The 14,468-nt window shown below is 45.5% G+C and overlaps 1 protein-coding gene across 1 annotated transcript in view; it reads left to right on the forward strand.

Moving 5' to 3' along the window:
* LOC134337355 (colorectal mutant cancer protein-like) overlaps nucleotides 1-12,677 on the forward strand; it is a 28,998-nt gene extending 16,321 nt beyond the window's left edge. The window contains exons 10-14 of the mRNA XM_063032281.1: nucleotides 1,684-1,949; nucleotides 2,545-2,724; nucleotides 3,414-3,475; nucleotides 5,957-6,079; nucleotides 9,600-12,677. Of these exons, the coding sequence (XP_062888351.1) occupies nucleotides 1,684-1,949; nucleotides 2,545-2,724; nucleotides 3,414-3,475; nucleotides 5,957-6,079; nucleotides 9,600-9,774 (806 nt within the window). The 3' untranslated portion in view covers nucleotides 9,775-12,677. The remainder of the gene's footprint in view (nucleotides 1-1,683; nucleotides 1,950-2,544; nucleotides 2,725-3,413; nucleotides 3,476-5,956; nucleotides 6,080-9,599) is intronic.
* Nucleotides 12,678-14,468: the final 1,791 nt, after the last annotated feature.

Raw genomic sequence — 14,468 nt, forward strand, 5'->3', positions numbered from 1 at the left:
TGGTAGATATAGGGGTGTAGAGGTACTGAGTATATTTCTGTATGTTTGTGGTCTCCTGCTGCTGTTGCCCATCCACTTGATGTTCAACGTGTTGTGCATTCAGAGATGCTCTTCTGCACACCACTGTTGTAACATGTGGTTATTTGAGTTACTGTCGCCTTCCTGTCAGCTTGAACCAGTTTGGCCATTCTCCTCTGACCTCTCTCTCTAACAAGCATTTTCACCCACAGAACTGCTGCTGACTGGACTTTTTTTGTTTTTCACACAATTCTCTGTAAACTCTAGAGACGTGCGTGAAAATCCCAGGAAATCAGTAAATTCTAAGATACTCAAACCACCCCATCTGACACCAACAGTCATTCCACAGTCAGTCACTTGGATCACATTTCTTCCCCATTCTGATATTTTTTTTCTGAACAACAACTGAACCTCTTGACCATGTCTGCATATTTTTATGCATTGAGTTGCTGCCACATGATTGACTGATTAGTTTTGCATTATCGAGCAGGTTTACAGATGTATTTAATACAGTGACCACGAAGTATATTTTCAAGGTAGAGGTGGATAGGTTCAAAGTTCAGAGTAAATTTATTATCTATGTACATCTATGTCACCATATACAACCCAAAGATTCTTTCTCCTGCGGGCATTCACAGTAGAAACATAATAGAATGAAAGACCGCACCCAACAGGACAGACAAACAACCAACGTGCAAAGAACAACAAACTGTGCAAATACAAGAGAAAAATAATAATAAATAAATAAGCAATAGATATCGAGAACATGAGATGAGGAGTCCTTGAAAGTGAGTCCATGGGCAGTGAGAACAGTTCAGTGTGTGAAGTTATCCTCTCTGGTTCAAGAGCCTGATGGTTGAGGGGTAATAACTGTTCCTGAACTTGGTAATGTGGGTACTGAAGCTTCTGTACCTTCATCCTGATGGCAGCAGTGAGAGGAGAGCTTGACCTGGATGGTGGGGATTTTTGATGATGGATGATGGATTTGATAATTTGATTTGATGATTTGGATTTGATGATGGATGATGGATGCTGCTTTACTGCGACAGTGATCTGTGTAGATGTGCTCAATGGTGAGAGGGGCTTTAGCCGTGATGACCTGGACCGTATCTACAACTTTTTATGGGCTTTTCCATTCAAGGGCATTGGTATTTCCATACCATGCCATGATGCAATCAGTCAATATACTCTCCATCACACATCTTTAGAAGTTTGCCAGAGTTTTAGATAACATACCAAATCTTCGCGAAATTCTAGAAGTAGAGGTGCTGCTATGCTATCTTCATAATGGCACTTGTGTGCTGGACCCAGGGCAGTTCCTCAGAAATTGTAACACTGAGGAATTTAAAATCGCTGACCCTCTGCACCTCTGATGAGGAGCAGCTCATTGACCTCTGGTTTTCTCCTCCTGAAGTCAATAATCAGCTCCCTGGTCTTGCTGACACTGAGCGAGAGGCTGTTGTGGTACCACTCAACTACTCAACCAGATTTTCAATCTCCCTCCTATGTGCAGATTTGTCACCACATTTTTTTTAAAGAGAATTGAGGAAAATGGTGAATGTGTAAGAGAATGACACTGAGATAAAAGATCAGTCATGAATTGATTGGATGACAGTACAGGAATGAGGGCAGAATGGTCTACTACCTTTTTTTTAACATTCTCAGGGGAGCCAGAAGTTGACAGCAGTATCGCCCATCTGAGAGGAGACATTGTCAAACTAAGGCAGGGCTACACTGCCATGAAACAGACCATCATCAATCTGGGGGACATTTCACCCGATCTGAAGCGCTACCAGCAAAGTGGAAACAGTGAGATCATGCCAGTGGTGCGGGATCTACCCCCACCTGGGTTCTGCTCACGTTTTCCTGGCATGCTTCAGCAACAGAATAAAGGGAAGGAAGAACTGCAGCAAGATCTTCTAGCTGTCAGGGTGAGTGGCTGGGCTGGCAGCTGGTGGCTTTTTTTGTAAGATGGGGATTTTACAAATTATAAGATGAAGTTGGTTAAATTGGTTTAAAATTCCGATTACCCATAACGTGATTGAATTGGGAGGGGGATCAGGGTTTGTTCAGCTGAATGGCCTCCTCTTGTTATATAATACTACAGCACAGGAGGAGGCCTCGTAATGTTGGAGAGGCCCCATCTTACTCTTGAACAAAATATTGGCCATCAAATCTGAAAGTTTGAACTGTGGCCTCAGTTTAAAATTTCAGCTAATATGCTCTGAGAGTATATCAATTCCCTTAGAGGTACCAGTAATCTTAGACTGTAGGTGGAAGCCTTTGGAGGGTTTTGAACCCACAACTTTCTAACATAGGTGTGAAGCAGAACCACAGCTGACACCTGCGAGAAGGAGTGGAGGACAGTTGGTGTCTCAGTGCCAGCCAGATCAAGGCTAGTTCAGTGGCCTGTCGAGGTTTGAGCTAACACCGTAGAGGTTCAGTAGTCATTGTCTTATGCATTAGATGGTCAAATGACCCAATAGTAATATATTCTCCGTCTCCCTGGATCACTGTGACTATTAGGAAGATATGTCCTGGCTGAAAAGTCAGCTGAGTTGGATGAAGAAGGAGAAGAAAAGATTGGAGCAGAAGCTACAATCTCAAGACCATCAGGATGAAGCCATAAACCTCCTTCTTACACATTGGCAAGAACAGCGGGATGAATGGTTGCAGGAGGACCCCAGGACAGACTGTGTTAGGCAGGTATGTCCATGGATAGAGTCACCAACAATGTGCAGGAATTTTGCCTATGGATATTAGGACATCGACCAGTCTGTGCAGATACCTTAATTATGGGATGTTTGTGTTCCTGCTCCTGACCACAATCCAATGACCACTGATACTCTGCTGGGATCGGTGTTCACTCTTGAAGTCGGGTATAGTGGTGACTGAGGAAGTTATGAAATAGGAGTGGAATGGGGTTATTCAGCTGGCATTTAGTATGACTTTGCCAGATCTGAAATCACAATTCCACTTTCCTTGATTCCATGACTGTCCAAAAATCTAACAGCCCCAGCCTCAAACGTTCTCACAGAACTGAGCAGCCCAGGTCACTGAGGGAGGGAATTCCAAAGATGGACTACCATCAGAAAAAATTCTCAGCCCCAAGTGGCTGACCTGCCTACCCACGGCCCCAGACTCCCCAGCCTGGGGAGGGAGTGTCTCACCATCTGCTCTTTTGACCCCGCTTGGATCCTCGTGTGCACCAATGGAATCACTCCTCACTCTCCTAAACACTGTCAGTGCAGGCTGGACCAATAACCTGCTGGGAACCGGAACTTCCCTTCCGAGTCCGGCAGTAGCAAAGAGAGGATAATTTTTTTTAAAAATCAGCATTTTACATTCCCTGTGCCAATCCTGCTGAGGTCTGATTGACTCTGCTCTAATTTTAGGAAACCAAGTCAGCAATGCATAAGGAGGAGCTGGTGTCTGAACCCACAATGGTCTCCCTGCCGTAAGTACAGAATTCACAGGGCAAAATGTCCTGGGGTTACGCTCAGGGTAAGCTCACATTCTGCCTGCTCCTTAGGGCACACCACTTACTTGAGATGCCCCCTAAACCTTTTGTTTTCCTACATGTCTTCCTTTTAGTCAGGCCCTCCCCTCCTTTCCGACCTCTGGATTTACCCCCAGGTCTACTGCTTCTGGTGTGGGGTAAGAGGGAACAGCAACAGTGAAACCAGTGGCCTGAAGACTGAGGTAGCTCATTCCAACATGCTCCGGCTTCTAGTAGCTTGGCCCTGGGTCTCGTCCGGAGCGTGTGGCATGCGGACGCCCGAAATGCACAGGTGGAGTGCCCTGTTGGGTCCTCCTCCCACAGCAGCTGGAGAAGAGCCAGATGATGGCAAGAATGGATAGGATTGGGGTGACGGTTAACATTGCCTCCCCCCACATCGTGCAGGTGGGGAAGGATGACCATCTCACCAGGACGTTTGATAACATGACCCAGTCTATTTTGCTCTCTAGGGTTCCACCATCAGAAAGACTGAACCCACAGGGAGCCCTTTACATGGGGTTAAGGCCACTGCCCGCTCCTTCAGAAAACACAGAACCTTCCAGTACAGAAGCTCCCTGGGCTTCTGTAAGTTTGGCATAAAACTGTTACGGTGCCAGCAACCGGGTTTCAATTCAGTCTCTACCCGTGAGGAGCATGTACATCCTCCATGTGCATTTCCTCCAGTTGCCCTGGTCTCCTCCCACCTTCCAGAAGTGTATGGGTAAATAAATAAGTGGTCACATGGGTGTAATTGGGCACCTCAGGCTCGTTGGGCCGGAAGGACCTGTATCTCTAAATAAATAAATAGGCTGATTTGATGGGGCTGGGGCTGGGAACAGGACAGGAAGCCCAAGGAAGGAGGGTGTCTGTAAGTGCCAGATGAGCCCCAGTCTCACCCAAGTCAGCAGGAAATTTTCTGGATCTTTCCACAGTTTAAGGTTTAACAACAAACTTCCTTAATCCAGACAGTTCCAGCAGATCTGCAGCAGGTAACCTGGGCGTGGAGGGAGCTTGTTTGCATCTTCTGTCTCTCCCAAAAGCATCCTGCATCCAGCAACTTATAATGTATTAAATGATGTTCTTCATTTTCAAAATTAAAATCTCTTCCCTTCCTCTATCCTACCAGAAAATGTTGTTGGAAAAACGCCACTCTTCTCTCCACAGTTCGTGCCAGGTTTAGAGTTGCCTCTGCATTCATTGCTATCTGGTGTCTGGTGTCTGGACGTGTCCTGGAGCATTTGGTGATACAGTGCTGAGGTGTACACCCTTCTTCACAGATGTCTAGGATATACTGTAGGAGTTGGGATATTCCGTTAAAGTTGTACAAGGCATTGTTCACCTGCCTACAGGAAAGATATCAATAAGATTGAAAGAGAACGGAGAAAATTTACAAAGATTTTGTCAGAACTTGAGGAATTTATAAGGAAAGATTAAATAGCTCAGGACTTTATTCCTTGGAGCATAGGAGAGTTAGGGGAGATTTGATAGCATACAAAATTATGAGGGTTGTAGAGAGAGCAAATGCAAGCAGGCTTTTTCCACCGAGATTGGGTGAGACTAGAACTAGTGGCCATATGTTGAGGATGAAAGGCGAAATATTTAAGGGGAACCTGAGGGGGATCTTCTTCACTCAGAGAGGTGTGAGTGTGGAATGAGCTGTCAGTGCAAGTGGTGTACGTCGGCTTGATTGCAACATTTAAGAGAAATTTGGTAACTACATTGATGGGAGAAGTACGGAAGGCTTTGTTCCAGGTGCAGGTTGATAAGACTAATAAAAATAACAGTTCGGCATAGACTAGATGGGCCGAAGAGCTTTATTGACTTTATTTCTTACATCCTTCACATACCTGAGAAGTAAAAATCTTTACGTTGCGTCTCCATCTGAATGTGCAATGTGCAAATTATAATTTGTAATAAATAGTATGTACAGTAAGATATACAACAGAACAGTCAGTATAGCTTAGAAATACAATTGTGTCAGTGTGAGTTCATCAGACTGATGGCCTGGTGGAAGGAGCTGTCCCGGAGCCTGTTGGTCCTGGCTTTTATGCTGTGGTACCATTTCCCGGATGGTAGCAGCTGGAACAGTTTGTGGTTGGGGTGACTCGGGTCCCCAATGATCCTTGGAGCCCTTTTTATGCAACTGTCGCTGTAAATGTCCTGAATAGTGGGAAGTTCACATCTGCAGATGCGCTGGGCTGTCTGCACCACTCTCTGCAGAGTCCTGCGATTGAGGGAAGAACAGTTCCCATACCAGGCAGAGATGCAGCCAGTCAGGATGCTCTCAATTGTGCCCCTGCTGAAAGGTTGTTTGTTCCTGCCTGTTGCAGTGCTGTAGTGCTCTATGACTCGATAACATTATTCACTAAAAACAGCTGTTCTTTAACTTGATCTGTTGCAAAGTATTTCAGTGAAAACTCAATCTTAATTGTTTTACAGAGAAAAGCATCTAAGAGATCATATTGAGGAGTTGGCTACATCACTTGCAAGGCTAATAGAAAAGAACAATAACCAAAAGTATCGGTCTGAGGAGCTGGCCACTGAGCTGAAGAATACTCACAGGTACAAGGGAACAAGAGCTAAAGCGGGGGCGTTTTATTTAATGCACGACAGGAATATAAGCTGGAGTAGGTCAAACAACCCTTTGAGTTCAGTAAGATCATGGTTGATCTTACTTTGGCCCAGACTCCACTTTCTTGCCCATTCCTCACAGTTCTAGTCTTCCCTGTAGATAAAAATCGCTGATTTCAGCCTTAAATAATAACTCAGTTGTTGACACTTCAGAGCTCTCTGGGACAGAGAATTCCAGATACTCATGACCTCCTGACAGGATCAACCCCTCCTCGTCTCCTCGTCTCCTCGTTGGATGGGAAGCCCCTTATTCTGCCACTGACCTCTAACTTTAGATTGTCCAACACCAGTGTGGTTACTATAAGAGTCCACAATCAATCTCACGTTTCAGTGTGACAATGCCCCATGCTTCTGAATTCAGATGAGAACCAGTCCAGTCGAAACACCCACCATTAAGGTGCCACTTCTTTTCAGATTTACAGATATCGACCACCTGACTCACCAGGTCCAGAGGACCAGTCAGTCCCATTAGTTTATCTGCTACCTTTTCACCTGTGATTGCCATCATTTTAAGTACATCCTGCCCCTGGGTTTTCTATTATTATTGGGATATGTTAAGTAGCATCTACTTTCAAGATAGGTAAGATATATCAGTCCAGTCTGTGCTACTCACTTTTTCCCCTTTATTAATTCCCCAGTCTCACTTTCAAGGGACCAACATTCACTTTATTTTCACCCGTACTTAGATTCTTACTGCCTTTTTTTTTTACTTCTTGCCAATTTATTCTCAATCTATTTTCCCACCATTTTTAGTCATCATTTTTAATTTCTAAATTGAAAATGAATGAGGGTAAAGGGCAAAAGAGTTGCTGGATTGATTCATCCTTTTCTATCTGTACCTCCTCCAGACAGATTAGTTGCCATTTACAGGATTTCACTGCCCTCTCACCTGACACCCTTCAATCTCACTCATTGCTCTCGGTTTGCACCGTAACATAGACAATCTCTTCATCCTCTCTATCTCTGCAACTTAAAATATGCTTGTTTGCTAACTTTTCCTAGTTCTGATTAAAGATTATCGATCAGAACAATCAACTCTCCACAGACGCTCCTTGACCAACATTTCCAGAATTTTATTTTAAATTCAAGTTTCCAAGATCAAAACGCAAACAACAAGAATTCTGCAGATGCTGGAAATTCAAGCAACACACATCAAAGTTGCTGATGAACGCAGCAGGCCAGGCAGCATCTCTAGGCAGAGGTACAGTCGACGTTTCAGGCCGAGACCCTTCGTCAGGAGTCCTGACGACCTGAAATGTCGACTGTACCTCTTCCTGGAGATGCTGCCTGGCTTTGATGTGTGTTGCTTCCAAGATCAAAAGTTTTTTTTGCTTTTCAATTAGATCATGTTTTTTCTAACACGCCAGATTGCAGCATCTATAGTCTTGTGTCTCTAGATTATCTACTCTCTTTTGTTATATAGCATTTATCCTCATTACCTAACAAAATCTATCTATTAAACTAATCAATGAGTGAATGAGTCACTCAGGCCCAGATCTACCAGCAGCCTGGCTGGTTCCCTTATTAAGGACTTCCATTTGAAATCAGAGAAAATTATCTATCTACCCATTAATCAGTCCCTTTCATCTTTCAACATTCTGGATATAAATCCAGGCTGTGCAACCAGTGTTAATAACTCTTAACCCCTTCCAACCTGGAATAACTGACTGGCGTCCTGTTGCACTCACCTCAATAATAAACAAATGCTTTGAGAGACTGGTCAAGGACTACATCTGCAGCATGCTATCACCCACACTGGACCCCCTACAATTCACCTACCAACACAACCTATCGACAGAAGATGCAATAGCCACAGTTCTACACACTATCCTTACACATCTGAAGAAGAAGAATGCTTATGTGAGAATGCTGTTCTTGGACTACAGTTCAGCATTTAACACTATAATTCCATCCAGGCTCGACAAGAAGCTCAGAGACCTCGGCCTTGACCCTTCCTTGTGCAGCTGGATCCTGGACTTCCTGTCAGATTGCCGGCAGATTGTAAGAGTGGGCTCCCTCACCTCCACCCCTCTGACTCTCCAGACAGGAGCCCCTCAGGGCTGCGTACTGAGTCCCTTGCTTTACTCCTTGTATTCCCATGACTGTGCCGCCACCCACAGCTCTAATTTGCTAATTAAATTTGCCGATGACACTACACTGATTGGCTTTATCTCAAACAATAATGAGGTGGCCTACAGGGAAGAAGTCATCTCTCTGACACAGTGCTGTCAAGAAAACAATCTCTCCAATGTCGCAAAAACAAAGGAGCTGGTTGTGGACTACAGGAGGAATGGAGATGGGCTAACCCCTTTTGACATCAGTGGATCTGGGGTTGAGAGGGTGAACAGCTTTAAGTTCCTTGGCATCCACATCACCGAGGACCTCACGTGGTCTGTACACATCAGCTGTGTGGTGAAAAAGGCACAACTGTGCCTCTTTCACTTCAGATGGTTGAGGAAGTTTGCCATAGGTCCCCAAATCCTAAGAACTTACTACAGGGGCACAATTGAGAGCATCCTGACTGGCTGCATCACTGCCTGGTATGGGAACTGTACCTCCCTTAATCGCAGGATTCTGCAGAGAGTGGTGCGGACAGCCCAGCGCATCTGTAGATGTGAACTTCCCATGATTCAGAACATTTACAAGGACAGGTATGAGAAAAGCACCCGAAGGATCATTGGGGACCCGAGTCACCCCAACCACAATCTACTGCAGCTGCTACCATCCAGAAAATGTTACCGCAGCATAAAAGCCAGGACCAATAGGCTCCGGGACAGCTTCTTCCACCAGGCCATCAGACTGATTAACTCACGCTGATTTGGGTATATTTCTATGTTACACTGACTGTTCTATTTATTATAAATTGCTATGATTGCACATTTAGATGGAGACGTATCGTAAAGATTTTTACTCCTCATGTATGTGAAGGATGGAAGAAATAAAGTCAATTCAATTCAATATTCTGTACACCCCTTCACTACAATCTCCTTAAGGGGATCCCAAAAATGGACCTCACTTTTCACATGGTGGTCTAAATGGGCTCTGTTTTCTCTGACAGGAACTCGTACTCTGGCTCCTGGGTCATTCCAGGGTATTTTTTTAAACTAGCTCCACACTCATCCACAAGTTTTCAGTGAATTAAATGTTCATATTATGCAACAGCCTGATTAAAATGCAAAGCAAGACACACAAAATGCTGGAGGAACTCAGCAGGCCAGGCAGCATCTATGGAACTGAATAAACAGTCGACAGTTCGGGCCGAGACCTTTCCTCTGGACTGAGCTCACTCCTGAAGAAAGGTCTTGGCCCAATTTGTCAACTGTTTATTCATTTCCATTGATGCTGCCTGGCCTGCTGAGTTCCTCCAGCACTTTGTGTGTGTTGCTTTGGATTTCCAGTATCTGCAGACTTTCTCGTGTTTATGATTAAAATGCACGGTTTCTTTGTGCAGCAACTTGTGTGCAGCCTTCAGAAGGACCAAGAAGAAGTACGAGAACCAGCTGAACAAACTGGAGTCACAGGTGGATGCCATGTCTGAGCGCCAGGCTGCCCAACTTCAAATGCTGGAGCAGAGACTGATGAGCCTTCAACAGAAGCTGGACCATAACAATGGCACACCACTGTAGCTGAGATCGAAAGACCACACCTGGGACACCTGGGCAGTCTCCGCACACTGAAAAGTTTGAGTATTTTAAGTTCGCCATCAACAGATTGTATGAGAGAGTGACGTCCGTGGGTCTAGTAGGAGATTCAATGAATGAGATAGTGTAGCGTATCCTTGGCCATTAGGGAGAAAGTCAATGACTGGTTTTAGGGAACAGATTCAAGGGTTGTTCCCTCCCTAAGCCTTCACAATTTTCCCCTTTAAGAATTTATCGAGTTCCATGCAGGAAGTTCTTTTTCTTGAAACCGCATCCACTGCCAAGCACAGCATTGTGATTTCAACAACCAGCTGTCTAAAACATTTCTCTTTCTCTCCCTTCTGATTCTCTTGCCAATTCCTTTCGATCTGTGTCCCCTGGTCACAAACCCTTCTACCAATGGAAACCGTTTCTCCCCATTTACTCCAGCAAATCACCATTGATGACATTCAACATCTCAATCAGAATTCCTCTGGTCCAATAAATGGTCCAGTTTATTCCCTGGTCCACTGTGAAAGCTACTAGATAGTTAAGACAACTACCACATCTAAAGTTACATTGCAAAATAGCCCAATAAAGCAGAATTTTAAAATACTTCAGTTTGCAATATATATTTAAAATGTTACATATATTATGGGAGAGGTGGTCTAATAATGCTATCAGCTGGTTTTTTGTTGGAGGGAAGGCGGGGGTAGAGCCACTAGATGGGATTTTTGATGACCACCGCAATGGGAGACTGCCACAAGCTCTAAGCAGAAGATGCGGCTGGGCTCCCGGTTGCCAACGACACTCACCCACTGGCTGTTGACAAAAGACTAGCCCACTAGTCATCTGGGAGACCTTTGAACTAAAAACAATTAGACCAGTCACATGAATACTTTGCCTGCAAGGGAGAGTAAGAGTTTGCGTACCCTCTGTTAAATAACTCAACCCAAAACTGAGAAGTGGCAGATGGAGTTCAACCCAGAGAAGTGTGAGGTGGTACACTTTGGAAGGACAAACTCCAAGGCAGAGTACAAAGTAAATGGCAGGATACTTGGTAGTGTGGAGGAGCAGAGGGATCTGGGGGTACATGTCCACAGATCCCTGAAAGTTGCCTCACTGGTAGATAGGGTAATTAAGAAAGCTTATGGGGTGTTAGCTTTCATAAGTCGAGGGACAGAGTTCAAGAGTCGAAGGGTAATGATGCAGCTCTATGAAACTCTGGTGAGGCCACACTTTGAGTACTGTGTCCAGTTCTGGTCACCTCACTATAGGAAGGATGTGGAAGCATTGGAAAGGGTGCAGAGGAGATTTACCAGGATGCTGCCTGGTTTAGAGAATATGCATTATGATCAGAGATTAAGGGAGCTAGGGCTTTACTCTCTGGAGAGGAGGAGGATGAGAGGAGACATGATAGAGGTGTACAAGATAATAAGAGGAATAGATAGAGTGGATAGCCAGCGCCTCTTCCCCAGGGCACCACTGCTCAATACAAGAGGACATGGCTTTAAGGTAAGGGGTGGGAAGTTCAAGGGGGATATTAGAGGAAGGTTTTTTACTCAGAGAGTGGTTGGTGTGTGGAATGCACTGTCTGAGTCAGTGGTGGAGGTAGATACACTAGTAAAGTTTAAGAGACTACTAGACAGGTATATGGAGGAATTTAAGGTGGGGGGTTATATGGGAGGCAGGGTTGGCACAACGTTCTGGGCCGAAGGCCCTGTACTGTCCTATGTTCTAAAACCTTCCCACCCACTATGTAGACTGATAATAAATTTTACTTTGAACAAGGCATAGGAGTACTCTCCACCACTCTAGTTAAGTGCAGCCCTAACAGCTCTCAAGAAGGTCAACACCAGCCAGGGCAAGTTTGGTTACCAAACCAAACATTTATTTCTTCCACTATACTGCTGTGGAGCCCTTCAGCCCATTTGCCTGTGCTGGCTGTGAAAGCTCACCACTTACTTCCAAAGCCCTGAAAATTCTCCCAATTCAAGGATCTAGCAATGTGAAGGTTGTAGTTGGTCGGGCAGGTAGCAGCGGATTCAATTCTGGAGACAGGGGATTCTGGAGTTGGGGAGTTCCATGTTTGGATATGCCTGCTCTGAGATCTCAAGCTTGTGTACATTTAGATGGATAAACGTGCCCTGGAACTGCAAGATTCAGCCCAATTGAATCTACTTCATCACCCTTCAAACAATGCACTTTGGACAGCTGGCAGAGCTACTACTCGAGTCTCAACCTGTGCTGTCCATGTGCAATCTGCAGGTTTTTCTGTGACAGTGCGGGCTTCCTCCACGTGCTCCACTTTCCAAACACACCCCAAAGGCAGGCAAGCTGGGAGGTCAGTTCTTGCATGCAGGTGACTGCTGGAAGCTGGGAGGGGATGAGAATGGGGGGGGGGGGGAGAGGAATTGACGAAAGTTCCTGGTCAAAAACCCTGAAGCACATCCTTCCCTACCCCCCCCCCACCCCACCACAGACACTGCTCAGCCCCTGCTGAGTTCCTTCAGCAGACTGCTGTTGCTTCAGGTTTCAGCACCTGCAGTTTCCTCTGTCACCACTAACATTTTTGCATTTTGTTCCGAAATCTTGAGTATTAAAAAAAATACTGAAGAATTACAGGGCGGTATGGCGGCAGAGCAGTTAGCCTAACAGTTTTACAGCGCTGCTGATCGCCAGTCAGAGTTCGATTCCTGCCACGGCCTGTAAGGAGTTTGCAATGCTCACCCTGGGCGCTCTGCTTTCCTCCCACATTCCAAAGATGCACGGGTTAGGGTTAGTCAGCTGTGGGCACACTATGTTGGCACCAGAAATGTGGCACAATCCTCACTGGTTTGATTTGAAGCAAACAACACATTTCACCGCCTGTTTCGATGTAATGTGACAAATAAAGCTAATCTTACCTAAACTGGAAATGCTGCTGTGCAAATGGATCTGAGTTTGCAGCATGCAGCCTTTGAAAGCTAATATGTGGATGCAGCTGTTAGTTAGGAAGGAAAATTGTAAGCAACACACACACAACATGCTGGAGGAACTCAGCAGGCCAGGCAGCATCTGTGGAAAAGAGTAAACTGTTGACGTTTCGGGCTGAAACCTTCATCAGGACTGGAGGGAGAAAAAGATGAGAAGTCAGAGTAAGAAGGTGGGGGGGGGGAGAGGAAGAAGCACAAATTGGTAGGGGATAGGTGAAAGCCGGAGAGGGGGAGCTGTGAAGTAAAGAGCTGGGAAGTTGGTGAAAGAGATAAATGGCTGGAGAAGGGCAAATCTGAAGGGAGAGGACAGAAGACCATGGAAGGAAGGGAAGGGGGAGGAGCACCAGAGGGAGGTGATGGGCAGGTAAGGAGATAAGGTGACAGAGGGAAACAGGAATGGGGAATGGTGAAGGACAATTACTGTGAGTTCGAGAAATCGATGTTCATGTCATCAGGTTGGAGGCTACCTACATGGAATATAAGGTGTTGTTCCTCCAACCTGAATGTGGCCTCGTCACGGCAATAGAGGAGGTCACGGACTGACATGTTGGATGGTATGTTAGCTTTTATTGATACAGGACTGAGTACAAAAGAGAACATATCCAAATTACCTGGGGCCTTGTGATACCGCACCTGTACTGCTGTGTACAGTTGGGGTCAGGAAATCAAAAGCAGGCGTTTTAGAGGGTGACTGCAGGACAGATCCACCAGATCGGTCCCATGGACCACTCATCCGTCATGAGGAAAGCAAAACATACAAACTGCCAGAGGTCCACACCAGTCAAGCAGCAGCTGTGGGGAAAAGGGAATTGTCGATGTTTCTGGTCAATGCCCTGTGCAAGGACTGAGAGCAGAAAGGGAAGGTAGGCAGTGTGACGAGGAGGGAGGCAAGACAAAGGTGGGTCAAGGAAGATGGGCAGATGGAGCCAGGTGGGGAAGAGGGAGTGGTAGAGTTGAGTGACAAGTGGGTGGGTGACAGGGGGTAACGAAGGGCAGGGTGAATGGCGAGTTAAGAGGCTGGAGGGTGACTAAGCGGGAACACAAGGGCAACCAGTACTGGAATCTGTAAAGGTAATACTGGGAACCAGTAGGTGAGAGAGGAAGGGACGGTGGCAGCAGATGGGGGAAGGTTCTGGTGGGTGGTAGGACATGGAGTGCGCAAAAATCGGCTGATGGAGGTACTGGGGGAAAAGAACAAAAATGTGAGAAGGAGAGGGGACTACCCGAAACTGGAAAACTCAAATGTCCTTGGCGCTGCATTGTAGACTTCTCAGCAAATATGAGGTGTTGTTCTTCTAGTCTGTACTTGGCCTCGCCATGGAAATGGAGAAGGCTGAGGATTTTAGGTCGGTTTGGGAACGGGAAGGTGAATTGAAATGACATGCAACTGGGAGCCTGGTATGACAAAGCATGGGTGTTCGGCAAATATGGCTCATTTTCTATTCTTCAGACTTTGTTAGAATAAGAAATGACGACACTGAAAAATCTACATTCTTACGGGAGTCTAGAGGGTGACGGTGTTTTCCATAGCTAAAAAAAACAGAATAAGGATCACAACCGTAAAATATGGGGCAAGCTATTTGGGACTGAACGTTAAAAAAAATCCCCTCTCAGAGTGGCTAGTCATTGGAATCTCCACCCCAATTCACTGATAATATTCAAGACAGGCATGGATTTTTTTTAAGGTATTACAGAAATCAAGAAATACGGGGCAATGACAGGAAT

The sequence above is a fragment of the Mobula hypostoma genome, chromosome 24 (assembly GCF_963921235.1).
Source record: "Mobula hypostoma chromosome 24, sMobHyp1.1, whole genome shotgun sequence".
Lineage (NCBI taxonomy): Eukaryota > Metazoa > Chordata > Chondrichthyes > Myliobatiformes > Myliobatidae > Mobula > Mobula hypostoma.